The sequence below is a fragment of the Heliconius melpomene genome, chromosome 7 (assembly GCF_056956725.1).
Source record: "Heliconius melpomene rosina isolate 202511_hmr_F chromosome 7, ASM5695672v1, whole genome shotgun sequence".
NCBI lineage: Eukaryota > Metazoa > Arthropoda > Insecta > Lepidoptera > Nymphalidae > Heliconius > Heliconius melpomene.
In genome coordinates this window covers 11,944,036-11,969,995 of record NC_140395.1, presented here as the reverse complement: position 1 = coordinate 11,969,995, position 25,960 = coordinate 11,944,036, and the positions used below count along the sequence as shown (strand labels likewise).

Below are 25,960 nucleotides of genomic sequence, written 5' to 3'. Positions count from 1 at the left end.
CAATTTTGATTCTAAGCTGCTTAATTTAAATAACAATCATTCTATAATAAGCTAACACGTGTTGAATTGGAATATTTAAGTTCCCGAATAGTTTTGGTTCTCACCACTGGGGAGCTTTGTACGTATAACTAATTTTGGCACGAAGCGAATCTCGTTAACTACGGAAATTATATTATGTTTTAATGAAAAACATTTAAATTATGAATACTATTGCTATTAAATGTGTATTGTATGGTTCATTTTATGTTGAATTAATTATAGATTTATATTAAACAAATTAGAGTTTGAACAGGAACCGCCGTGGCGAAGGGGCACAAGAGTTTTGGGTTCGCTCTGGCCCCAAGGCAAAAGCTCAACGTTAAGTTCCGCCACTCAACATGCCTCTAAAAAATTGTCGGAAGTCGGCAACGGAGTGTCGTAACATTAGGTTCCCTCTGTCTATCCTGTATGTAAGCGTGGTAGATTTTTTTTTATTTTTAATGTTTATCAAACTTGAATTTATAATAAAAAATAAATGTACATATAAGGTATTTTAAAGGAATAATACTACAAAAATATACCCGATTTCAATGATTCCATGCTCCAACCGCGAACAACGAAATGGGCGAACTTAGTTCATTATAATTTTTATAACTCGAACTTTGGCAAAGTCCACCTGTGACTTTGTGGTAACTAAAAAATATATTTCAAGCGTTGTATTGTATCAGTAAAAAAATAGTTTTTGATAAAATTATATAGATTTCACGCACATAGCAGGGTATATAGATGAAAAGAGAGAATAGAAATATATTTTCACTATTCATTTAAATATAGTGGATAAAATTTGAAGAAAAAATAATATAATATAATAAAAATAATATAGTAGTAGAACGTGTAGTTTTAAATTTTTAACACTAGGCTCTACTTACTCTGCTATATAAGTAATACAGCGGGAATCTAAAAAAAATTAAAATATAAAAAAAATACTTACCTACATAATTAGGAGATGCAAACCCTTACACAGAACGTATGTTTAAAACATGCTAATGATCACAGAGTACATCAAAGGTCCACGTAATAAATTAACCCGTTCCACATCGGAACCTACAAAGGATATGAATCTCATTAAAATTAGACATAAACTTATCAAACATTCTATCTCATAGATTAAAATACGTTTCCGACACCCTATAAATATGGCCAAAAGAAATGTTACCCTCGTTAAAATTGTATTATATTTACGACGCGACGTTACATTTCTTTATCGGATTAATTTTAAATAGGTTTTATTGTGGTTGTGCCTCAAGAGTACCTAGAGTAGAGTGTTAAATGTCAGAGTTTTTGATTTATTTATTTATTTATTATTATTCTAAAATGAATAATTGTTAAAACTATTTAAAAATAATTGTTTAGACTATATAAACTCTGGTACTAAGACCAAAGCGCGGCTTTGGTTTCCGCTTCCGCTGCTAAACAAAAGCAATGCCCAGAAATTCGGCGAAAAGTGAAGAAGAGTGTTTTAACACTAGGTTCCCTCTGGCTACCCTGCTATGGATACTGCGTAAAGCGGAATAAAATAAAAAAAACATAATCAGGAATCTTATTTAACGAAAAAGCTAATTTTTCGTCGTAAGTAATTTGAAACAAGCATTTATTAAAAACTTCAAAATGCTATTATTCTGTACAAAATATGAAAAAATATGAACTTTTATAAAAGTAATAAAATAAAGTAACTATGAATCTATCAACTTGCCACTCTACTCTATACTGGATTAATCCCATTAAGTAATGCATAATTTATTTCCATTAATTACACGGCCGTGTAAAAACAAGTGGCGAATAAAGGGTGAGGGAAGCGACATATTAAATGTTACCAAAGTCTTTAACGTTTTTTTAAATTACTATTTTGATATTTCCTTAGAAATATATAATGTCAGGCCAAAGACCAGTCGTGGCGTACATGGGACCGGTTGTGGGTTCGACTCCACTAAATTCATATTTTTATTTCTACGCTCTGATGTCGAGGCAAAACGCGGCGTTGAGTTCCACCACTCAACACGCAATGCCTCCAGAATTCGCCAGAAAGTGGGGCACGGAGTGTCTTAGCACTAATTTCCCTCTGCCTAATTATTAAATTAATAAATAATAAATATTTAATTATTAAACCCTCTTCCAAGATAATAAACTATTTTTAAATCATTCGTTTCAAACAGCTTGTTTTTTACGTCATAGTGCATGTCAAGGCCTTATTAGTTGTTTCTTTTTTTCATCTTTTTTGCTACTTAGTAACGATTTGACCTATTAAGATATTAACTTACACTTCTATTATATATAGACTTCAATAAAATCGAGAACAGCTGGGCCGATTTCACTGATTTTAGTTTTGAAATATTAGTCATACTCCAGAGATGGTTTGATAAGAAACGATGTATGGAATCGATCAGAGCAGTGGAAGTAGCTTTCGTTAACTTAAGAAGAGACGACTTTCAAACTACAACATATTTTATATAATCATGGCTAAGAACACTCTCGATTAAGACCCTTTTGAAATCAAAGAGTAGATCAAAAACGGCAACGATAAAAATTATAAATAACAATGTAATTTTCAAATGAAAGACGAGAAGTATACGATTTCAAATATTTATTTCCATCATATTAAACATAATCAATATTATCACAATAATTAAATAAACACTTTCAACTAATTATCACAATTGCAAAACTAACACGTCTCATTTAAAACTTAGATCTATGAAAATATAATCAAGACATTCACAGTTTAATGTCATACTCCGAGATGTCAATTACCATTTAATTGACGCTAAAGAGGTATAAATGCACGGATTTGTATTAATTTAATACATTTGTACAAAACGGTCGACGAGTCGTGCCAGTGCATTATTAACTCGGGAAGAAAATATTTTAAAATCCTAACATTCAATCTTAAAACTTAAGAGACGGCCTCAACTCGTTGAACGTACTGTAAACAATAACTTACATCAGCTATGAGTGCAGATGCGTCAGTCAATATAATAAAAGAACGTTTATAATTATTTTAACGAAAAATAAGCTTTTATGTTAAAATAATTATATATAAGTATAATCAAAGTATTAATAAAATTGAAAATATTACGTCATCCTTGTTTATTGATTTTTTTCTAGTATTTTTTTTTGTTAAACAATAAAATACCCTGATTTTTGAACAGAAACTTAAAGGCTCTACAACTTTCGATACTATATTTTAATATCGTTCCATATCATATAGTATGTAGTACATATTTTAAGATAATTAAATGATATCAAATCATATTTATTAGCCCTATCCAAAAAATAGGGTCATTAATTATTGGAAATGCCAACTACATTAATTAATAATATAAAATATGTAAAAAATGAACTTTTTGAAATATTATTGTAAAGTTTAAATTCATCTTAAATTCTAATAAAACCTTCTTATTCTTGTACTCCTTCATCTCTTTAATACTGGTCTGAAATAAAACAAAAAATTAAGAAATATTGGGGGAATTTGGCACATGGCATGGTGGACAAAGGAAACCTAGTGTTAAGACAATTTTTTATTCATAAAGACACTTCCATCCTCACTTTCCGCCTAATGCTTGAGACATTGCGTGTTAGTGGCGGAATTCAACGACGCGTCTTGCCCCATTACGAACAGGAAAATGGAAATATTAAACATTTCATTTTTTTCTTCATTTTCATTGTTTTCTTTACAAGTGAACAATGTGTAAAAGTTTAGGAACCCTAACTTAAAAGCGGTCACAACTCGTCGAATATAATAAACAGAAAAGAACAGACTTACAATCCCCATAGGTATATATTTTTCGTTTATTCTAAACTTACTTCTTTTGAAATCCAAATTTGCTCAACAAAGTTGGTTGATTATTTGGCAAAGACATCGTTTTCTTTAACCCTGGCACCCGACATATTGATTTTTTATGATTATTTGTAAATTTTGTATTTTGTTTAAATGCATCTAAAGATGGCTGTAATTTGATTGGAGACAATACTGGCTGTAAAAAAATATATGTTAAGGAATTTAAATTTTCAGCCTAATCTAAGAAGTAAATACATATATTACTTAGATTAATAATGTGTTATGTACAATTGTAAAATAATAAATTACCTGTGAATCTTCAATAACACTTTCACTGTCAGTCATTTCACTGAATCCTGTATCACTGGAACATTGTGTATCACTTTTTATGTTTCCATTTAGCTTAAAAGGATTCCTGGTTTTTGGACTGGTGTCAGTTTGATTATCCAAATTATCTCCTAAACTACTATTAGTTGGACTAAAAGAATTTTCCTTTTGTGATGAATTTATATCTAAATCTGTATTTAGTTCTATTTGCTCGACAGATTTTGATTGAACTTTGAACGGATTTGTATTTTTTTCTGGAGATTCTTCTATAACAATTGGGGTTGTATTAAAAAAATTACTTTCAATGACGTCATTATCTAAAATTGTTCTTGGAAATTTACTTAATTTCTTTAAAAAATCTTTATTTCGCATAAATTTTCTATATGATCGTTCTTTATTTTCTAGTATGGGTGATTTTTCGTTACTTTTTGTTGTTTCTAAGATGGCGATATTATGTACATTTTCTGAATCTGTATATGATTCGGAATTGTCTGTTTTTTGTTTTTTACTTGCTGGCTCTGTACAGTACATGTTGCTCAACGTTTCAATTGATAAACTGTAATAAAAATATTATTTTTTTTACATATTGTATACCGTATATAGTAGAGGTAGGCAGAAGGAACCTAGTGTTAAGACACTGTTTATCATCAATTTCCTAATTATTTCATAATGAGTGAAGTAACTCAACGCCACGCGTTGTCCACCAGAGGCGTAACGAATGGGAATAATTAAATTAAGACAAAATGTTGAAATAAAATCTACCCCCCTACAACTAATTTTAATAAAAAAAACTAAACTTAACTAGCTTCACGCTGTATCCTTGGCGGGGTAGACAGAGAGAACGGAGCGCCAAACGCTAAGATCTCTGCATAACTCTTTCGCCTCGTCCACCGTCATCCACCTCTTCATACATGCCCTCCAGGCGGCCTCATGCTCTTTACGTAACTTATCTCCAGTATCTTTGATACTGTGTTTTCGAAAGTCAATCGAGATCTGCCCTACCTCTCTCACCACTCACTTTTTCATCATAGATATTTTTTGCCATTCTTTCATCACTCATTCATTCAATGTGCCCAAATCAGCACATTCTTCGACCTTAATATATGCTTATAATACCTTTGATCCTGAGTCTCTGGCACATATTTACTAACTAAAGTGACAATTTTTTTCCTACTTCTTGTTTCTGTTGATATTATAGATTCTAATTTATTTATTTTTTTCGCCCACGGACATTGTTCTTTTAGATATTCAGAAAACGATGGATTCCAGATGCTAGGGTGATTTGAAACACCTTTGTCTTTCCAATTTGTAGTTTTCACTTGTTCATACTGTAAAAAAATATTTTTTTTATTAATTTGTTTTTTACTTAATAATATGTAAAATGTATAAAGATAACATTTTCACATTATTATTATTAGTATGTAAAATGTATACATATAACATTTTACATATATTTTAAAAATCATAACATCAAATTTTAATAAGTCATAATTTTATAGGGTAGGCAGGGTAGGCAGTGTGAGAGATACCTTGTGTTAATGTGTATTGAATTCGACACTGCATTTTGATCACAGATTATAGCGCGAGTAATTGAGAATTGATAAGCATAGTACAATCATGTCCGACTGTACCGTACTGTACAGTGGACGATAAAAGCAAAAATAGCAGGTATCATAAACATAACGAAATCTCAAGCGACAACTAATAAAGAATAAAATAAATACCGTATTATTAATGTCGGGGTCCCAATCGTCTAATTTGTTCAATGTGAAAGGCTCTATGTTGCCGAGAGCCAATTGAAAGGCAATTTTAGAGTTTAGCAATTCTCCTGCATTAACACATAAGGCTAGTTCTATATCTGTAATAAAATATACATATTTACTAATATATTTGTTATCTTGCAGGAGCACAAGGGTGTGACTGTAACGCAAAGGTTGTGGATTTGATCCCCACTTGAGGGAATTAATTATTATTTCGTAATATTTTCATTTCCCCGCTCTGGCACCAAGGCAAAAACCTTGGCGTTGGGTTCCATCACTTAATATGCAATGACTCGAAAAATTCGGCGGTTTTTTTTTTCGACTGGATTTTATTGCTGTTGACCTACTGATTTTGACAGCGTCACAGGGCGGGGAAGTCGGCGGAATGTGGAGAACGAATTATCTTAATACTTGACTCCCTCCTGCTGTGTGAACAGCGTCAAGTTAATTTGATTTTTATTTTAATCTACATTTTTTAGCTTCACGATGTATCACGCACCCTGGTAGCAGGTAACCTAGTATTAAGACACTCACCTCCCCGATTTCCGCCGAAATCTTCAGGCATTGCGTGTTAAGAGACAGAAATCAAATAAATACAAATAAAAACTACATTACCTTCGTCATCAGGTTCAGTAAGTCGTAACATTTTCCTCTCTATAGGATCGTATACATATTGATGTTTAAACGTGGCCTCCGCTTTAAGAAAATTCTCGCGATATTCATCTGTTACTACTAAATTTGATCTGTTGAAGAAGCTGGGTAATTTTCTAAGGGCCTGCAATAACAATATTAAATAAATTATTCTTTGAATGTGTATTCACAATTGACGTGTTTACAGTCACAAGCTTGTGCCACTGTGCTATGACGGCCTCGATTTCACATTTATATTAATATAAGCTGCTGGCTAAGGCTGTTAACAGCCTTATCAAGAAAGTGTTGAGAAATCTTCGACTCAGCTTGGTCAATTATGGTTCAAATTTTTTTTTTCTACTTTACGAAGCAGTTTTCCTTTATGGAGCAAAGTAAACATTAAGAATTTTAGAAGAATATTAGATGATTCCTTTCTCCACTCTCTTTCCGCTTTGAAGCACTGCACATTGATTCAGAACCTTCAAAACTGAACTTGGACTAGCAGAATCACAAAATGAAAATTAATTGCCCTGAATAAACTACAAACCATCGCATAAATATAATACCCACATTAGCAAAATTACTATCCTGTGTAGCTGTCACGAATTGCCTAGCTTTGGCCAAGCCTATGCCTGGCAAAGAAGCTAAATAATCACATCCAGACATTATACACATTTGTCTAAATTTATCAAATGTATAACTTTCTATTGGACATTTCATAACAAGCGGTAATTTTGTTGTGTCTACTAGAGTCCCGGTTCCATCTAAGTCCATTTTGAATAAAACCTGAAAATAATTAATATTATGTTATTGATGTCCCATTGGTGAAAGAGTTAATTCCTTGCTTATTCCTTCCAAAAATAACCGTCTTGCAAGACATCTGATAATCCCTAAAACCATTCGCCGCCTCAAGAAAGCATGAGACATCTTTCTCTTCTCTTTCTCTACTACGGCTGATTGCACATGTTTAGATAAAAATAGAGGAGAATAAATAAATAAAAGAGTTTCCTTAACATACCTTTGTGCAACCAAACAGTATTAAATCAGAGTCTTCAGTAATAACAACCTGGGCATAATTTTTTATATTCAAATATGCTAACTGTGCGTCTGCTTCATATGGGGCCACTATGCAGTCAACATTACGTTTTCTGCACTTCTTTATTAAGGTTAAAGCCATTTTATGCGTTATATCCACACTTCTTCTTATGTGAGACCGTGCTTCTTCTATCTGTAATAATAAAATAATAGAATTTTATTATTAAAACATTTAAATTTAGTTTATAAATGTATTACGTTGGCATAGCTTCATAAGAACAAGTAAGTGATCAGAGCGCCAAAATGATTTAAAAGATGGTTTTAGTTTTGGTATATTAATATAGACAAAAATAAGATTGTTTTATTAATAGTTTCATAATTTACCTTTCCCAAACTTAACAGTTCTGCTGCTCTTTTCTTGCAAATATCTCTAGATCTGCAATCAAATTAAAGTTACAATTTACAGTGCAACACATTTTTCTTATATATTGTTACATTTTATAAGACAAATACTTACTCTCTTCTCTTTGTTTCTGTCATGGCCTTTGCAGGCAGATGACGTCCATCAAATACCAAAATTGGCTTAATGTTCTTTGAAAGCAGCATTGTCACATATTTAAGACAGTATTTAACATATCTGAAATGAATGTTACAGTTATCTATGAAGTATAAAAGTCATAAAATAATCAATATGATTATAATGATTGAGATGCAAGTCATTTTTATAAAAATGATTTTAATGCCTTACACGTCAGTATCCTCTCCACGAACAAGTTTATCAGCGCAACCAAAAGCGCCTTTGTGAAGCCAACAATAAGTATCGATAGCAACAGTAGAACCACTAAATTCACTAATATTAGTCCTCTTCGAAGCTTTCTCGAGAAAAGGAATTAAGCCCGTGATACCCATTTTGCGATTATAAATGCACTTTCGTCAACCGTTCATACATTATAATATTGGTTAATATTTATTTATGTTACAATGCTTTAAAGTGTACATTATTAGTATTTTATTAATTCAAAATATTTCGTTTCAGTTCAGAGTACTTTTCATCACAAAAACAAAAGTAATGTCAAAGGACATCATTTCCCGCCATGCCATATGGTAATTGTTCTTTTGTCAAATTTGCTGTCAGCTGTCACTCATTTGCTAAAAGCTACATTAAAAAGTAAAGATATTTTGTAAAATGATAAATAAACAAAATTACATATAATATTATTTTTGAATTAAAGTTTTTGGTACTTACCTTACTTAATTTTTTTAAATATTTAAGGTAATGGAAAATAAATTAAAATTGCCACAATAAAAACTTCATTAATTGCATTGTGGGTAGATTAAAATTCTAATTATTTTATATTTATCACTTTGATACCATTCATTTATTTTAACCTCATGATTTTAGTATAAAGCCATAGACAGGTTGTGGCGGATACCAATCGAAGCATCAGAAATTAATGTTTGAAATAACTTAAAATGAAATTAAATCCACGTGTTGTATCATCGGTTGCTGCTGTTGCATTAACATGTGTTGTATCGGCGGCTGCATATTATTACAAAAGCCGAAATTCTGAAGTCAATGAAGTAATGGTATTCTGTAAATTACAGTACAATGCTTATAATTACTTCGACAAGCTAGTCAGTTTCATAGAAGCAGCGAAACACAGTGTGAACGTTTGCATGCCCGGTATCCACAATCCAGCAATACAAGCCCGACTGGTTAATTTGATCAACACTAAAAATATCAAAGTTAATATAGTTATCGACCGTTCAGGCTATAATGAATCTACTGATTTTTTTATCAAAGAACTTATTGAAGCCGGTATGTTTCTTTTTTTACTAGTATATTTAAAAAAAATGTAAGATGTAAAATGATTGATTCTATTTCAGGAGCTGAAATTAAATGCAAAACAAACGAACCAGTGTTTACAATGCAACACAAGTTCTGTTTGGTCGACGATAAGATGCTGATGACGGGAACGCTCAATTGGGGTGACGACCGATCTTTCGACCATTGGAATTACGTTTATATTACTAGCAAACAACAATTAGTTGAACCTGTGAAAAATGAGTTTTATCAAATGTGGAACATCGCTAGTGATATACAAACTGTTTTTGACATTTATTGTGACAGTGATGCAGAAACAGTCGACATTGGGAATTGTGACGCAATATCGACTACCGAAGAAAGTGGTGAAAACCACGATAGCGTCTTTGTCGATAGCCCTATTGAAAAAATGACACCTGAAAAAATTACTCACATCCCTATGAATTACTCCTGTGTCGAGGCTTTGTAGAAATGATTTTAATTTTTTTATCATATTTTAATAGAAATTTGTTTAACTTAATCATTTAGTTTACCGAATTTTAATATTTTCATATCTTTTTATTTTAAAATCTAATTTCAATGCTCTGTTGATTGAAATGTAAAATGAAAATTTTATTTATAGACTCAATTGATATTTTAATTATGTATAATTTTAATGATTTAATGTAATTTTTTAATCCAATTTGTGGGAATGTTGCTTATATTCTAATCTGTAATATATTTTTTTTAATCTCCCAAGCCTGAAACTGCTTTTGTTTAAAAAGTATTACTATAATCTATTTTTAAAATATATTTTTCATTATTATCTGTTTCTATCTACTGCTTTTTGCAATATTATTTTTCATTTCATTATTTTAATGTATATATAATCTTTTTGGCAATACAAATAAAACATTTTTTTCCAATATCTATTTATTATTTTACCTTAACATTAAAAAATAATAACATTTTTTTTACATTTTTAAGATGTTATATGAGAATAAGAATAAAAAAGAAATAGGAATCATAACATTTATATTCTCTGGGTTTGAGTCCCATATGTTTAAATATTTTTTTCTAAAATATTAATCACACATTCTAATTTGTAGTATAGTTAAATCTGGCACAAATTTAGTATCAAAATGGTAAAAAATACAGTATGTTAAATTTATTTCATTATTGACAAAGTATACATTGACAACAAACTAACACTTAAACAGGTAGAACATCACATCAATTTATTTTATGATCTATATGTGATTCTAAATCTCTAATATACTATAATTTAATTACTGAAAATGTTTATTAATTTAGTTCAGACATTATTCTCCACCCCTAAGAGCTTTATATTTAGCAATTTCATTGGGGAAAGTTTTGGATAGCTCAGAGAGAAGGTGACTTTTGAATCTTTTATAAGAATCAATTTTTCCTTTCACTTCTTCATTCTTTGCAAGCGCTTTGTCAATACAATCTTTTGTGTACAATTGAGGGTTTCGACCTTGGTCAATGTAACTGAAATTAAAAAATATATTCGATAAATAGAAAAAAATATCTGGGAGACAGATATAGCAAAATAATCATAATTGAGATAATTACGATTATTTCACACAATTCAATCTTTATAGACTAATTGTGGCCCTAACTTTTTATAGGATTTGCCATACTACTGACACTCTGTTACCATATAACACTTGTGTCCTGATATTCCATTCTTAGCTTTCTAATAAAATAGGATATGTTGAGTAGTAACTTAATACCAGGCTTTGTCTTACTGGAGCAGGAAAATAAAAGTTATTTAAATATAATCATGAACATAAGTGAAAATCACAAAAAAAAAAGAAACTTACAACCATTACATTTACAATGAAAAGCAACTGTACTACAGCACCAGAAGATTGCAATTAAAACTATCCAATATATTGATCAATCTTTGCTAATGCTTTGTATATTTTATTAATTCTTATTATTTAGCTACATTGTTGGGGTTCTTCATCAGTTCTTCAATATCTTCAAATTGAAAGGTGCTTATTGCCAACAACAACAAAAAATTTTGTTTTTATATTTCCGCTTGACTACTACAGGTTCTATATTATGTGTGCGTGTCTTCAAAATCATTTATAGCTTAGGTCCTGCGCAGGTCTAACAGATATGACAAAAAATGTTGCATTCAAATTTAAAATTAGATTTGTGTTCCATTCAAATTTTTTTTTTCAATCTTGTTTTCCAATGTTTGTTTTGTAAAAATATTTTATATACATATATACTTTTTTACTGTTTTATTTTAGTATGGATTATAATTTTTACTTACTCAAAAACTTCTGTAGGAACTTGTATATCATGCACTTGTGCTTTTAATTTATCAACCTCCTGAAGTCCTGTCACCAATGATTGACTGAAAAAATATTTGTCAGCTTTAACATAATGAAACGGAGATTAAATTTATATGTTTGTATTAATTAATTAATACTATAAAAATACTGTTGTAAAAATACTGGATACTTAAGTAATACTTCTTGCAAATACAATAAAAAACTATAAACATATTTTAAAAATACTTACATTTTTTGATTTAAAACACTTTGCCCCTGTGGTTGAAAATCACTGACAATAATACGGATTTGTCTTACGTTTTCAATAAACATTTCAAGTTGAGTTTCGAGATTTTCCAGAGACGTAGACATATTGAAATTATTAATATTATATTTAATGAGCAGTAAAGCAAAATATTCTTAAATAATTATGGTACAAATTTACAAAATCTATTGGTAGGTATTATTTTGTTGATTATTTCTAATGTTTATGCCTTTACCTTAAAATAAAGCTCTAATGATTTATTATGGTAAAAATATAGCACAGATTAAATATATTGATACGACCACAGAATATTGATAAACAAATGACATTTCACATAATGTCTATTTCACATTGCAGTGCATTTCGTATTAGTAAGCAATACTTAAATAATACTAAATATAATTTTGCTATAATATAATATATTAACTAACTACATACTTGGGTATATTAACAAAGAAAAATAGAATTCACCTAGCTATTTATTTTAACAGTTATTTTTTTTAACTAAGTATATAACGAATTAAATAAATAAAATCGATTAAGGTTTTTTATTCGATTTTGTAACATTTATTTTGCAATTTTTATTCGTTTATTGAAGTTTAATTTTAAGGTTATGATAAGGTTAATTTATTTAATCAGTTTTCAGTAAATTTTGGATACGATTTTAGTTGTGTGATTTGATTATATAAAATAAACTTATAATACTCATAAAAAATGTTAAATATATCCTTTCAAAAAAATTGTGAAATAATAATAAATACCAAACCCTTATAAGAAATAATATTTTCTAAATGGTAATCCATGTATAATAAATTTTACTTCTCAATTATAAATTAATAAAATTGACATTCTTGCCACATTCTACACATTAAAGTTGTCATAATATTGCATAAAATTACACAACACTAGTCCTACCTAAGTTCTTGTGACATAATGTTGAAGCGGGAATATTGTACATTTAAGCAACAAGTATTTTAATTTTAAAAATAATAATGATGGTTGAACAATCTCAGTCAAAACTAAGTGCAAATCAAAGTGCTTTAGCAGGAGGATTATCTGGTGCTGTCACACGAGCTCTCGCACAGCCACTTGATGTATTAAAGATCAGATTTCAATTGCAACTAGAGCCTATAAAAAAGGGATCTAAATATAGTTCTATATTGCAAGCTTTTAGATCTATGATTAAAGAAGAAGGCGTAACAACATTATGGAGTGGACATATTCCTGCACAGCTGTTATCAATTTCATATGGCATCATACAGTTTGCGACATACGAGAAATTAACACAAATTTGTCGACAAACAGATCCTCAACTTTACTCGGCTCATAGGCATTCAATAAATTTTTCAAATGGTGCAATCGCTGCAACTGCCGCTACTTTGTTATCTTTTCCATTAGACACCGTAAGGACAAGATTGATTGCTGAACAAAAAACAAATAAAGTATACAAAGGATTTTCTAATGCATTCTTTACTATGATTAAAAGAGAAGGACCGAGTGCACTTTTCAAAGGTATGGTGCCTACACTAGCTCAAGTTGCCCCACACACTGGTATTCAATTTGCTGTCTATAAACTTTTTACTGAAAGTATATTTAATAAAATTATTTTTTTCCAAAGAGCAAAAAACATTAGCTCTGTTATCGAATCTTCGCTATTGGCGAACTTATTAGCTGGCGGGATTGCAGGCTTTGTATCAAAGGCAGCAATATATCCCTTTGACTTAATTAAAAAAAGACTGCAAATCCAAGGTTTCCAAGAACATAGAAAAAATTTTTTTGGTAGACAGATCTATTGTACTGGAACTATTAATTGTGTAAAATTAACTATTTCAGAGGAAGGTTTCCTAGCATTGTATAAAGGATTTGGCCCTAGTATTTTAAAAGCTGTATTTGTGTCTGCTTTACATTTTGCCGTGTATGATGAAATAAAATATAGAATTTTACAATTAAGTAAATAAGATCATCACAGTGCAGTCGATAACATCTGATTGTAAATGCAACAGTTGTTCATTTGATTCCCATACAAGGGAATCAGTTATTTTCTTTTCATCACTCAATACTCAATGTCTCCAAAATGGGGCAGTTAGTGTGAAATAGAATGTCCTAACACTAGATCCCCTCTGCCTATGCTACTATTTGAAGGAAAAATAAATACAAGTAATTCACAGTGTTGTTTTATATATTTAGTTATAATATTATGAAGCTCTTGTTTGTATCTTAAAAATGGACTTAATAAATCTAAAATAAGAAAAAAAATACATTTTAATTATACCATACAAAATAAATACTTTTTGATATCATTGACAGCCAAAGAAATAGTTGTCTAGTCCTTAAGATTTACTTGTGTTAATTAATAATATGTACTTATGTAAAAAAATCTGTGATATACAGTGTCGAGCTTATTAGATCTGTTATAAGTTTATTTATCTGTTAAGGTGTAATTTATTAAAAATGAATTTTATTTATTTTGCATTTTATTTTTGATATTAATCATTACAAGTTTTAATGTTATTTATAGTTTATTTTTGTATTAACCAGTACATTTTTACATTCATCAATGATTCAACCATAGGAAATAACATAACCCATATTTCTCATCAAAGTATCCTTGATTGCTGGTTGCAATTCTCTTTTCATATAAGTTGTCAAAAGAGTTCTAATGCCTTTTGTAAATATGTCCTCCATTTCCCGCGAAATATCTTCAACATCATCCAAATCGTCTTCTGGTCGAAATAATTTGCTTCTTTCATAATTCATTCTTTGATTCGATTCGTAAATTGTATCCCAATTATTCATGGATCTGCCAGCCATTTGGTCCTCAGTTGTTATATCTAAACCAGGCTCAAAATTAAACGTATCAGAGCGTTTCTTTCTTTTCAACGGCAAATTATCCTTATTTTTAATGGAATTTCGGTTGATATATTTCTCACAACCATATGCGTAGACACTAATGAAGCCTTGTTCAACAAATTCTGAATCTGTTTTAACATTGAACTTTCCAGGTTGTTGGTTTAAAGGTTGTGTATGGAATCCAATTCCAGCTTTCCTCAACCTTAGTATCATGTTACAGCCATTATTAGGATTTTTCTGGTAAGAGGAATCATATCGAGAATCAGCATAATTTTTTCTAAGTCGTCTACTGGCTGGAATCGTTCGGTCGAGCTCGTGGGCATCATACAAATCGACGTTCCCGCTTATTGTTAGGTCGTGGAATAAAAGCATAGTGTCTAGAGATACATTTCTAGGGTCAAAGTAACATTTTTCAACTCTAACCCAATTGCTATTCTGTGGTAATCTCACTCGCATTCTGGTTACATACATATCGATAGGGGCACTCCTCATTGATTGATAAAGGCTGTAACCATTGAGGTCAATGCTGGGATGCTAGAAATAATATAAGAATAATATATTAAGAATTGAAAATTTCATTATTTATAAGCGATTCACATCTATTGATAACAAAATCTATATTTATAAATGTTACGTACTTAAATATAAATATAGATTTTGTTATCAATAAAAAATATACAAAGTCACCGGTGGTACATAATAAAATCCAAGATCCAGTCCAGTCTTTTACCGAGTTTTTATATATCAATAGAAGTCACATATATACGTATGCTAAAACTTATCTTCTAATTAATTTTTACATTTTTAATGTTTTGAAGACCAATTTTAATTGCTGGATACTTTTAAATAATGAAGCAATATTTTATTTACTTGTGGCATATCTAAGTTCTTTGGTTGATTTCGTTTTCTCCGCTTTAACTGGTCTAGCGCTGACTCCAGGCGGGATGAGCATCTTTCTCCACTCACGGGTGACGATCCTAGAGGAGGCAAACTAGATGCCACTGGCCGGTCGTACCGCTTCGTCTCGAACAAAGGAAGGAATCTCGCGTCTGCACAAAGGATACATTAATCAATTAGTTTAGTTTACCGAGTCCCGACATAGATTAACCAACATTCTACGTTCCTCCTCATCCTATATTGCTGGGAACATAAACGTACGTAATACAAATCCAAAATTTGTTCTTAATATATGAGAGTACAATCGTACCTAATATGTATATTTGTATCGTCGTGTTTATTATAAATCCCAGGAACTACTCGTTCGAATTGAAAAAATCTTTTAGTGTTAAATATTCCATTTATCGAGGAATGCAAAAAGCTTTATTACATCACATTAATCGTTTCTATGTAATCCACTGTAGGTACATACAGTCATCGTTGCCTTGGGTGTAGTTGGTAGGCTTTTAAAATGTGTCATAGTTTCATACAGAATTCTTAGTTAAGTATTTCCATTTGACCACTTCGAAAACGGAGGCAAAGCCGCGTGTTATATTATCATAGATAAGAATAAATTGTAGATATACGGTGAATATAAGTATATTGTTATAATTTTTCTAGTATTTTCATTGTTAGTCAAGCCCGTAGTCGTGTCACTGCAGCTCTGCGGCTGTAAACACGACGGCTGTAGGTTTGATTTCCACTCAGGAAATAAATTATTTTAATTTCCCCGTTCTGGTAATAAGACAAGTCTTGGGTTGAGTTCACATTACTGGTAGGTACCTAATATTTCGAAAACTAGGCGGTGTGAGGGAACAGAGTATTTTAATACTAGATTTCCTCTGCCTGCCTACTACTTATAAGCAAAACACAGCGCGAAATTTAAAAAAATATACAAATTTAAACCTGTAAATCAACATCCAAAGAAAAGATGTAGAGATAAAAAGGAAAGTTTACTCGCAATTATTTTCCATAGCAATCCAACTTTTCACTTCTATTGTCTCGTGTTTACCACCGTGAAATAGTATATTTAGAGAAATATAATGCGTGTTCTTTTTATATTATTAAGAATATTATAGCCAACAAACAATCCAATGAAATGTTCACAATTTAATAACTATTTTAGGTTACTTTTCTATTATCAGAATTTAAGAAGTGCTGATGCCTAAATCGCACTTGCAATAATCATAACGCATAAACGAAATGTAGGGGCATACACTTACATGTTACGATAATGAAATAATTTTAAAATGGAAAGTGTGTGAAATTTTGTAACGTGGGTATTTTTTGGAAAAACAATAATGAGATTTATGTAACAGATTATATTTTATAACATATACTTAGATACTTTGTATTACCGGCCTTTGGCAACCATTAAAATAATCAGCTACTCAATGTTTGGAGATCTATACAATATAAGTAGCAAAGAGAAAACGAAAATGTAACAGTCTGTAAATAACATGTAATGGTAAGTTATATCAACAAATGAGAACTAAATCTGCTTCTCTCTGTATCCCGCACACACCAGGGTAGTGTTAAGACACTCCGTTAGACATTTTCCGTCGAGTTCTGGACACAACACGCAAGTTATATGAAACGGAAATTATTAGGGGAATTGTGCTCAAGATGGCATACTATGATAAGATGACACACTACCAATATTGATGAAACTATTAGCGCTAAGTGCGATCTTGTGACGTTTTAGAGAGTGTCTGTAGATGCAGCTAGTACTTAAATTCAGTATGGCTGAAAGTGAATGCAGATGGGCTAGTAATTCATGTTTTCGTTGTTTTCAATTGCAACAAATTTTTCTTTCGCTTTTGCTTCATGGTGAAAAGACATGTAGGATAAAGATTTTCTATTTGAACTAATTATAAATATAAAATAGGATTATTATATGACACAACTAACGCTAAAAGCGCATCCTAACCTATAAACTTTTGTCACAACGGTTAAAATTAAATTCATATATCTATTGGGTAAGATGACATACAAAACGTGAGTATAAGATGGCATACTATCTTACCCTTATAAATAGAATCGATGTATTTTTTTTGCTTTACCTACAAAATGCCTGGCAATTACAAACGAATATACGAGTATATTGGTCACAAGAAGACATGGATAAGGCTGCTAGAGCAAGGGCATTCAATAGCCGCAAGTGACGAAGCTTATTTCCCTTTTGGAAAAGGAAGTGACTGATAACGGAATCCAACCTCATAAAATTTGCAACATGTATGAATCTGGCCTTAATACTGTTTAAAAGCCCCCCAGCAAAGAAGAAACTATTTATTTGTGAACTATGCTCGACAAATAATGATGGCGTTTTTATGCCACATACTAAGTATGTCATTTTACCCTGTAGATATGTCGTCTTACACTGAGTCGACCTAAGTGCGATTTTTGTTTGTTTTTATGATGTTTGAAAGATGATTGTTCTGAAACTAAAATAATTTAGTTGATTATAAAATATATAATAGTATACGCAATATGCTGTTCTCAGATCACTTTATTTATTTGAAACATTTGTCTTCAAACAAAAAGTATGTCATCTTAAGCACAATTCCCCTAGGTGCTTTTATTGTTGTTAACATCAATATCGTTTTAGGCATTTGGCATTTTTTTGTAAACCTACTCTCATATAAATCTACATAAATTTTATAAAACAAACTTACTTTTCTCGGATTCTGGACCCGACAACTCGTTATCACTAGCCGAAGCCGTTTTCGCAAACAAAATGAACATCCACCAAAATTTCACCATTCTCACTATAATGAGCAGACATCAAATCCGAGTTGCAAAATTTTGAGTCTAAGACTTCGTTCTTTTAAAAAAGTAACTGTCAAATAATAGCGCGAAAATAGACAATGGCTTCCTCTCACTACGGACCCAAAATGTGAAATAAAATGTGGAAGTCGAGAGACAATAAGAAGTGCAGCCAGTGGAAAACGATCCCCGCTCAAAGTTTAATATCTTCTAGACGTTCCGCCACAACTATGTAGAGGATACCACTTTTGCAATGGTGACACCATAGCGACTGCAACGTTATTAGAGCAGATATGATGATCGAGATGATTATACGACATTTAGAAACAAATAAGAAGTAATAAAACATATGAATTGCATGTTTATATAAATTAAGTATGTTGTTTTATAAATAAAGTTTACCAAAAGAGTTCAACGCGAGATTATTTTGTCTTCCGGTGTTATACAAACTTTTCGTAGTTTCATCATGCAGATATAAATTTTACCTTCTTTTTTTAATGTTAGAATATTATACATAGGTATGTATGAATTTTTTTTAAAGAAACTATATAATTATGATTGTTGCCAATTAGTCATCTACTTTGGATGAGGGTGCGGGTTCAATTCCGTATGAAAATTTATCTAGGTATGTAAATCTATAGATATTATCTGCTGATATAGCTTATTTAAATCCAATTAATTGTTCTCTAATCGAATAATAAATTATTTAATATCAGTTTATTAGTCACTGTGCATTATTACTTGCTGATTTAATGCCTTATATTATAAATAATAATTAATAGAATTAACAAAATTAAATATATTGTTCTTTTATATTTCGCTTATACCTTCTATTTCAAGGATATATTATTTATTATCATTTTTGCTTATATTCTTCTATGGCATTACTCACTTAGTAACCTATATAATATGTATCTAATTTTCTGTGTTAGCGTCGTACATAAGTAGACTGTAACGTAATTATGAAAGGAAATTGGGTTGGTGCGTTTCGAATTGTTCATACCTTGATGGTGTCAACGAGAGTTCACTGATCTTCATAGAATTTTACTAGCGTTGTACTTGTATGCTATATATTCTTTATCTTAGATTGATAGCGGCAACCACACGTTAAGCTGGTTGCTTCACATGACCTAAATATAAATTATTATCGGGTTGATAACGTCATCTCCATTGTAGTGTTTCTAACGTTTCACTGCTTTATTTTTTTTAGGTTTTTTAATTATTTGATATAAGTACACTTTATTTGCGTCATTTTCGTCACCTTTAAAGGTATCTCTTTGCCATTCTCTCGTGGCTTGAGTAAATAATTTGGTATTCTCAATATCGAACTTTGGTTACATAAAATACGCACTGGTTTCGGTATATATAAATTATTTTTTTTATCTTCTGTCAGAAAATAAGTAAATAAAATAATTAAAATCAATGTATAACAGTATTTAGCAAATTAGACAGACTTAACCCAATATTACTTGATATTACTACTACTACTATTACTACTACTTTACAACTCATAATTTTTAGGATATGAGTGACGTAACCTAAAGCCGCTCTTTGCTTATTTACCAGATCGAGGAAATGACTAAGATAACAATTTTACATTAATTGTGATCATGAATGAAATTACCATTTTTTGTATTTTCTTCATTAATATCTGTTGTAATATTTTCGTATTACATTACGAAATAGTATGCAACAGTTGAACAAAGAGTAACTATATATTTAATTTGGTTAGCTTAATTTTTAGCTCCATTGTTCCTTATATTTAAAACATTTAATTCACAAACTCAATCCCCGACCCGAGGTGACCGGCCGGCATTGAATGATTGAGGAACTCGGGCGCATTATCCGCTGCTACTGACATGCGGTGGGCCAATCAACGTGACGACTGACGCAGTTTAAATAATTAGCTATTGATATCAAAGGACAATGCCGACTACCTACTTATATATTCAATAAATATATGGAAATACTGTTAACAACAGCGCTTAATACCTGCTTAACTCAACTCGTGACATAGCACGGAGCTAAAAATAATATAATATCTTAAAATATACTACAATATCGAGATATTATCTACATTTCGTAAGATACTAGAATAATATATTCATATTTATTTTGTAACTCTCTCAATATTAGTATACCTATTAATGTCAAGATACGAGATAACAGGCCGCGACGAGTTGTTGAATAACATCGGCGCTATATTCTTCTTATCATTTAGATAGGTATATCGTAATTAAATTTTCCTTTAACTAGTTTTAGTTATTTGCCTCTACAGTAGTAGAAATATATACAATTAAAGTTATATTTTGTTAATTTTCATATATCTAATACAGTTTTGCGTTGTATCTTGTAAGAAGACAGGAGGAAATGTTTTTTCTTTTTCTCTACTATCCGCATTCATTTCTTAAATGACATGACTTGCTGAGTGCTAGGGCTCAGTATACTTTTTGTTATCAGTTATCTGATAAGAAAAATAAAAAGATTTGATATTGGTACAACAAAGCCGTCGGTGGAATTTGAACCTACGTTTAATTGCTCCAAGATGGCGTCATCAATAAGTACCTATATCAAAATTTATTATAAGTGATTATTTAGAAAATGCATGAGTAATATTATCGAAATATCTTACCATAACTTTTATTTGACTAGTTGATACCAGTCCTGGCGCGGGTGCCTCAAGCCTGCCTTACCCCACTATAAACGCGACAGTTTACCGGTTTGATTCCCACTCGAGGAAATATAATATTTAATGTTTTCATTTCTTCGCTCTCGCAATGAGGCAAAGCGTTGCGTTGAGTTCCGCCACTCAGTAGTCAGTGCCTCCAGAATTCGGCGGAACGTGGGGAACCCTGGGGAACTTAATGATAACCGAGTGTCTTAACACTGGGTTTCCAGGTTCCCTCTGCCTGCTATGTTCTGTAACCCGAACGTTAATGTAAAAACAATACAAGAATAGTATTGTCGAAATATCTTACATTGATGTGAATGGTTGCAAGTTTAAACTATACCTAAGAACATAATTGAGAGCTGGTCTCATGAGTGTTAATAAAAATGATATTGAACTACAATGAGCCATAAGTGCCGGTTATTTATTGAGTAAAAGATATGGGCCATAAATTATCTTCTTCATTTCCTTCATACATACATATATGTATGGATATGAAGATTGTTAGATATAATAATTTTGTTACCTTATATAGATACATATATAGGCTTGAGATCGTCGTGACCAGAGGCACTAGGGTATGGCTGCAACGCGACGGTTGTGGGGTAGATCCCCACTCGAGAGAACGAATTATTATTTATTAATGTTTTCATTTCTTCGTTATGTCACCAAGGCTTAACAAGCAATTGGCGGAAATAGTGGGGAACGGAGTGTCTTAACTCCAAGTGCCCTCTGCCTACCCTGCTTTGTGCGGGAGGATACAGCGAGAAGCTGATTTTTTTTAAATATATATATATATCCATCTTATCTATGCCATTTCTATATAAATTAAAACAGAAATTTATGAACAATTGCAATAAAATAAAGGGAATTCGTGCGTTTCAAAACTGTATAAATATTACGAAAGCATTGTTATGAGTTAGAGACAATAACATCATTAAGTATTTGAACACTATTGCATGTTCACGAAAACAGACGTACTTACCTAATTGCATGTCTAATTTGTTTTTTTTTAATTTGTCTTTCACATGTAAAATAAGAAGAGAGCTATATAACTTTAAAAAAATCTGAAATGCGATGCGTACTTATTCTATCTCAATTACGAATTCCGCCATGTTCTGGAGGCATTGAATGTTATGTGGCGGAACTTAACGCCGCATTTTTACCTCAACGCCAGAGCAAAGAAATGGGAATGGAACCCACAACACGTCGCGTTTACATTCACTCTTTGTGCCGCTGCGCCACGACTGGCCTCAAGTTTTTTTTTATGATGAAAAATTAAGAAATTATACATTTTACTTTTGCGCTTTAGCGGAGTCTAATACCGCTTTATAAATTTCCTATGAAGTTTGAAATCCAACCATTGCAATTGGCTAGGCAGATTAAAATTTTGCTATAATGCCTATTACTATATCGGATTGATGTAGAACACTTCAAATACGGTTCTAATAATTGCAAATTTATAAATTTTAAATTACAGTTACTTTAACAGTTCTTTAATTATAATTACTTTTCAACGTATGTTTCAAAATGGAAGGTAGAGAATAAAATGACAATTAAGATTTCTCTGCTTTCCTCGTAAATTCTAAGAAATAATAGTTATGTGTGATTACGAAAATTATTATAATTCATTACATTTTTTTTAGATTCATACTGTATCCTGCACATGTCAGGGTTAACATAGGGAACCTAACATTTTAGTTTGTGTCCATAATTGTGGAGGAGATTTAATAAATTTATAAAGAAATATATATTAATAAAACTAAATCTTAATAAAATTAAAAAGTTACCGAAGTAAAAATTATCACACAGTAAAACATTTCAATTTAATTATTTGTGAAGAAACAATAAAAGTTCTTCGACATAGTATTTTTATGCTGGCCAGTTGCTTGTATCTGGATGGTGTAAGTCGACCATTGTGAGTGAACAATGGGGAAAGCATTCGAACATAGCAGAGACGTAGAGCCATTAAAGAAATTATGTAAAAACTTTTATTCCTTTACCTCAAACTTTTATGTATGCGATTATTATAACGCGGATAAATTTACGATACTTTTTTATGTAAACTGAACAAAAATATTAACTTAATTATATTTTTTAATACAAACATAAGCGAAACAAATATAAAGAAAAGTTAAAATATTTTCTGTTTCGAGACACTGCAAACCACCCCCCATTCTTAAACCATTTCATCTCAATGGTAAGTAAACGTAGGTTTAATGACTCCACAAATTCGTGGACTGTACACGATTGTCATTGTTCCATAAACTATTGTTCGTTTCGAGACACATTTAACCTCATATGTAAACTTTGAACGGCGTAAGCAGGAAGCGTTACATGCGTTATCGAAATAATGTCGTAAAACTTGCGAAATCTACATTCTACATCATGTCGATATAATTTTGTAATAATACGTAAGTAATCTACGTTGATTGATAAAACGATGATAAAAATCATTATTGACTATTTGTTTTATTTCAGACCAATCGTGGCGCAGGGGCACAGGCGTGCGATTGTAAACACGACAGATTGTGGGTTCGATTCCCACTCGAGGATATGTAATATTTCATATTTTCATTTCTTTGCTCTGGTAAGGAGGCAAAGCGCGGTGTTTAGTTCTGGCACTCAACACGCAATTCCTCCAGAATTTGGAGGAAGCGGGAGCGGACAAAATGAGGAAGTATCTTAATAGGAATGACATATAGCGTGAAATAAATAAAATAAATTTACCTACTATAGTGGTATTTGGTATAATAAATGTTTTATATTATTTATTTGAAGAACCTTAAAATATAGAGTTGGAAGTGGAAGTTGGAAGGAACACATATTGTGATGATGGAGAACTTACCTAGTTGCATTATTATTGATGTAGACCAAGTATACCTACCAAGTTGATAATAAGACGAAAATGAGTAAAATTTACATGCTTATTTAAATTTTTCATATTATGTTACATTATGTATACCTACCTATTTATCTAGTAAAAAAATTGTATTATAACACTTAAAATATTTTCAATTTTATTATTTACTATCAAATATGTATAAATGCTACATTTATGCTGTAATAATAACTAGACACTACAAAGAACTACGTGACTTTAAATTAGTCATTAACATAAGTGGTCTAAAAAGAAAAACAAAGCTTACGCTCTTTCTTTTATTTTACTTCACAAGTTAAACTGTTATAATAATAGGTAAGATTTTTAGGTAAATAATTTTATTTAAAGTAACAAAATTATGCAATTCTTTAAAACAAATGAATGTGTATCTCAAGGTAGCTGGAACGATGCCACAATATCTGTCTGAAAATAAATCAACTGAGAATAACAACACATGGTTCCATTTTTTGTCTTCTTTTTTATTATATTTCTCTAAAGCCGTGACCTTTTTATAGTTAGTGAGAAAAGGAACGTTTAACATGTGGTGTTCTTATTTAAGTTTATTTTTGTTACAAAAGCTGCACTTATTCTACAGATTTTAGTAGTAGTTACATTTGTGCATTTCATATATATTAACTGTTATATTATTTTTATTAAAATTTATCATTTCTAAATAGAGATACTCTACAAATCATTTTCATGAGATTAATTTATATTTACTTATAAAAAAAACATAGTTTTTAGCTTTACACCGTATCCCACCTATTGTTAAGACACCATTCGCAATAAGTCACTTTCCCACTTTTCACCGAATTATGGAGGCCGCGGTACTCAACGCCGGGCTCTGCCTCGTTGGCAAAGCGAGGAAATGAAAATAATAATTATTCCATTTCCCAGTGGGAATCGAGCCCACAACCATCGCAGATTCAAACGCTTGTACCCCTGCGCCCCGATTGGCAAAAAATATTACGATTGAATATTATACTCATTTAAATCATATATCATATTCCCTCTTTTACTTGTATTTTATGGACACGTAAATTATTATTTTTTTATGACGCTATAGAAAAATAAGAAATACTTCGCATCCAACTGAACTGACTGCATATTTATGTTTATCAATGTTATGTAACGTATAGGTATTATAATAGTAGTGCTATGGTACTTTTGTCTCTAGCTCTACATCGTTGATGTCTTTTTAATAGTAGTCGCACTTTGATAGTAAAGACTTCAACGATTTGTTCTAATCAATTTCAAAAATAGAACAACGGCATTTTTTTTAAACGAGAGATACCTGAAAATGTGTGTTTTAAAATTAAAATTACAGACTGCTATTTTTTTATTGTGAAATTTAACGATGATATCTTAAAAAGTGCACTCTAGTTTTTAACAACAATAAACATTTATTGAAATAAAATTTTATGTGAATTTGTTTTTAGCTTAATATTTTGTAAACATATTATATGTAGTTGTTTATTTGTTATTGTGTTAAGTGAATACGAGGTAATTATAATAATAATTATCGATTACTAGTAAAGATACTGCAAGCGTCTATAATTCAAGGCTTATTGTAATTAAACAGCATTTGATTTGTTCTGCATTTCTGTTTGCCTTCCAATAAGATGTAATTAAGCACGTGATTTGATGGGAAGCTAACATTAAGGAAATTATATATTGTATTTCTGTATAATAATGAAAAAAGCACAATTAAATACTGGCCAATTAAAAGCGAAACCATAAGTGTGAATAGGTAAAATTAAAATATTTATTTAGATGTATATTTATACTTTTGTATTTTGTGAATATACATGAAATAAAATATTTCCAAAATTAAATAGGATCATAGGTTTTTATAATTGCTAATAATTGCGTTATTTTATTAAGCTGTATTATTATATGTTATGGTAGATGTCAC

The 25,960-nt window shown here is 30.8% G+C and overlaps 5 protein-coding genes across 5 annotated transcripts; 2 read left to right on the top strand and 3 right to left on the bottom strand.

Annotated features, from left to right (window-relative positions):
- Positions 1 to 2,605: 2,605 nt before the first annotated feature.
- tos (Exonuclease tos) lies at positions 2,606 to 8,475 on the bottom strand. Its single transcript, XM_085188740.1, has 11 exons — positions 8,315 to 8,475; positions 8,084 to 8,203; positions 7,951 to 8,002; positions 7,550 to 7,759; positions 7,102 to 7,317; positions 6,517 to 6,676; positions 5,866 to 5,999; positions 5,258 to 5,469; positions 4,124 to 4,697; positions 3,841 to 4,010; positions 2,606 to 3,467 (listed from the first exon to the last, which is right to left on the bottom strand). The coding sequence occupies exons 1-11, from the start codon at positions 8,473 to 8,475 to the stop codon at positions 3,449 to 3,451; spliced, it is 2,028 nt and encodes a 675-aa protein (XP_085044866.1). The 3' UTR covers positions 2,606 to 3,448.
- Positions 8,476 to 8,560: 85 nt separating this feature from the next.
- LOC146537885 (mitochondrial cardiolipin hydrolase-like) lies at positions 8,561 to 10,296 on the top strand. Its single transcript, XM_085188744.1, has 3 exons — positions 8,561 to 8,670; positions 8,969 to 9,385; positions 9,454 to 10,296. Exons 2-3 carry the CDS (start codon positions 9,040 to 9,042, stop codon positions 9,858 to 9,860), a joined length of 753 nt encoding a protein of 250 aa, XP_085044870.1. The 5' UTR covers positions 8,561 to 8,670; positions 8,969 to 9,039; the 3' UTR covers positions 9,861 to 10,296.
- Positions 10,230 to 12,062, bottom strand: MED10 (mediator complex subunit 10). The gene is made up of 3 exons (XM_085188745.1): positions 11,930 to 12,062; positions 11,679 to 11,762; positions 10,230 to 10,882 (listed from the first exon to the last, which is right to left on the bottom strand). The coding sequence occupies exons 1-3, from the start codon at positions 12,049 to 12,051 to the stop codon at positions 10,693 to 10,695; spliced, it is 396 nt and encodes a 131-aa protein (XP_085044871.1). The 5' UTR covers positions 12,052 to 12,062; the 3' UTR covers positions 10,230 to 10,692.
- Positions 12,063 to 12,516: 454 nt separating this feature from the next.
- On the top strand, positions 12,517 to 14,409 carry LOC146537883 (mitochondrial thiamine pyrophosphate carrier-like). The gene has a single exon (XM_085188742.1). It carries the CDS (start codon positions 12,937 to 12,939, stop codon positions 13,900 to 13,902), a length of 966 nt encoding a protein of 321 aa, XP_085044868.1. The 5' UTR covers positions 12,517 to 12,936; the 3' UTR covers positions 13,903 to 14,409.
- LOC146537882 (uncharacterized) lies at positions 14,401 to 18,682 on the bottom strand. The gene is made up of 3 exons (XM_085188741.1): positions 18,406 to 18,682; positions 15,665 to 15,843; positions 14,401 to 15,328 (listed from the first exon to the last, which is right to left on the bottom strand). The coding sequence occupies exons 1-3, from the start codon at positions 18,491 to 18,493 to the stop codon at positions 14,507 to 14,509; spliced, it is 1,089 nt and encodes a 362-aa protein (XP_085044867.1). The 5' UTR covers positions 18,494 to 18,682; the 3' UTR covers positions 14,401 to 14,506.
- Positions 18,683 to 25,960: the final 7,278 nt, after the last annotated feature.

Bases quoted from the DNA above. Each gene is read 5' to 3' on its own strand.
- tos (XM_085188740.1), bottom strand. From the start codon at position 8,475: ATGGGTATCACGGGCTTAATTCCTTTTCTCGAGAAAGCTTCGAAGAGG. The intron at 5,470-5,865 runs GTATTTATTTTA...ATTTTTTTACAG, and splicing joins ACCCCGACATTAATAATACG to TATGAACAAGTGAAAACTAC. The intron at 4,011-4,123 runs GTAATTTATTAT...ATTTTTTTACAG, and splicing joins GTGTTATTGAAGATTCACAG to CCAGTATTGTCTCCAATCAA.
- LOC146537885 (XM_085188744.1), top strand. From the start codon at position 9,040: ATGAAATTAAATCCACGTGTTGTATCATCGGTTGCTGCTGTTGCATTA. The intron at 9,386-9,453 runs GTATGTTTCTTT...ATTCTATTTCAG, and splicing joins CAAAGAACTTATTGAAGCCG to GAGCTGAAATTAAATGCAAA.
- MED10 (XM_085188745.1), bottom strand. From the start codon at position 12,051: ATGTCTACGTCTCTGGAAAATCTCGAAACTCAACTTGAAATGTTTATT. The intron at 11,763-11,929 runs GTAAGTATTTTT...ATATTTTTTCAG, and splicing joins AGTGTTTTAAATCAAAAAAT to TCAATCATTGGTGACAGGAC. The intron at 10,883-11,678 runs GTAAGTAAAAAT...TTTTAATTTCAG, and splicing joins GTTCCTACAGAAGTTTTTGA to TTACATTGACCAAGGTCGAA.
- LOC146537883 (XM_085188742.1), top strand. From the start codon at position 12,937: ATGATGGTTGAACAATCTCAGTCAAAACTAAGTGCAAATCAAAGTGCT.
- LOC146537882 (XM_085188741.1), bottom strand. From the start codon at position 18,493: ATGGTGAAATTTTGGTGGATGTTCATTTTGTTTGCGAAAACGGCTTCG. The intron at 15,844-18,405 runs GTAAGTTTGTTT...TCCTTTGTGCAG, and splicing joins GGGTCCAGAATCCGAGAAAA to ACGCGAGATTCCTTCCTTTG. The intron at 15,329-15,664 runs GTAAATAAAATA...TATTATTTCTAG, and splicing joins AGAACTTAGATATGCCACAA to CATCCCAGCATTGACCTCAA.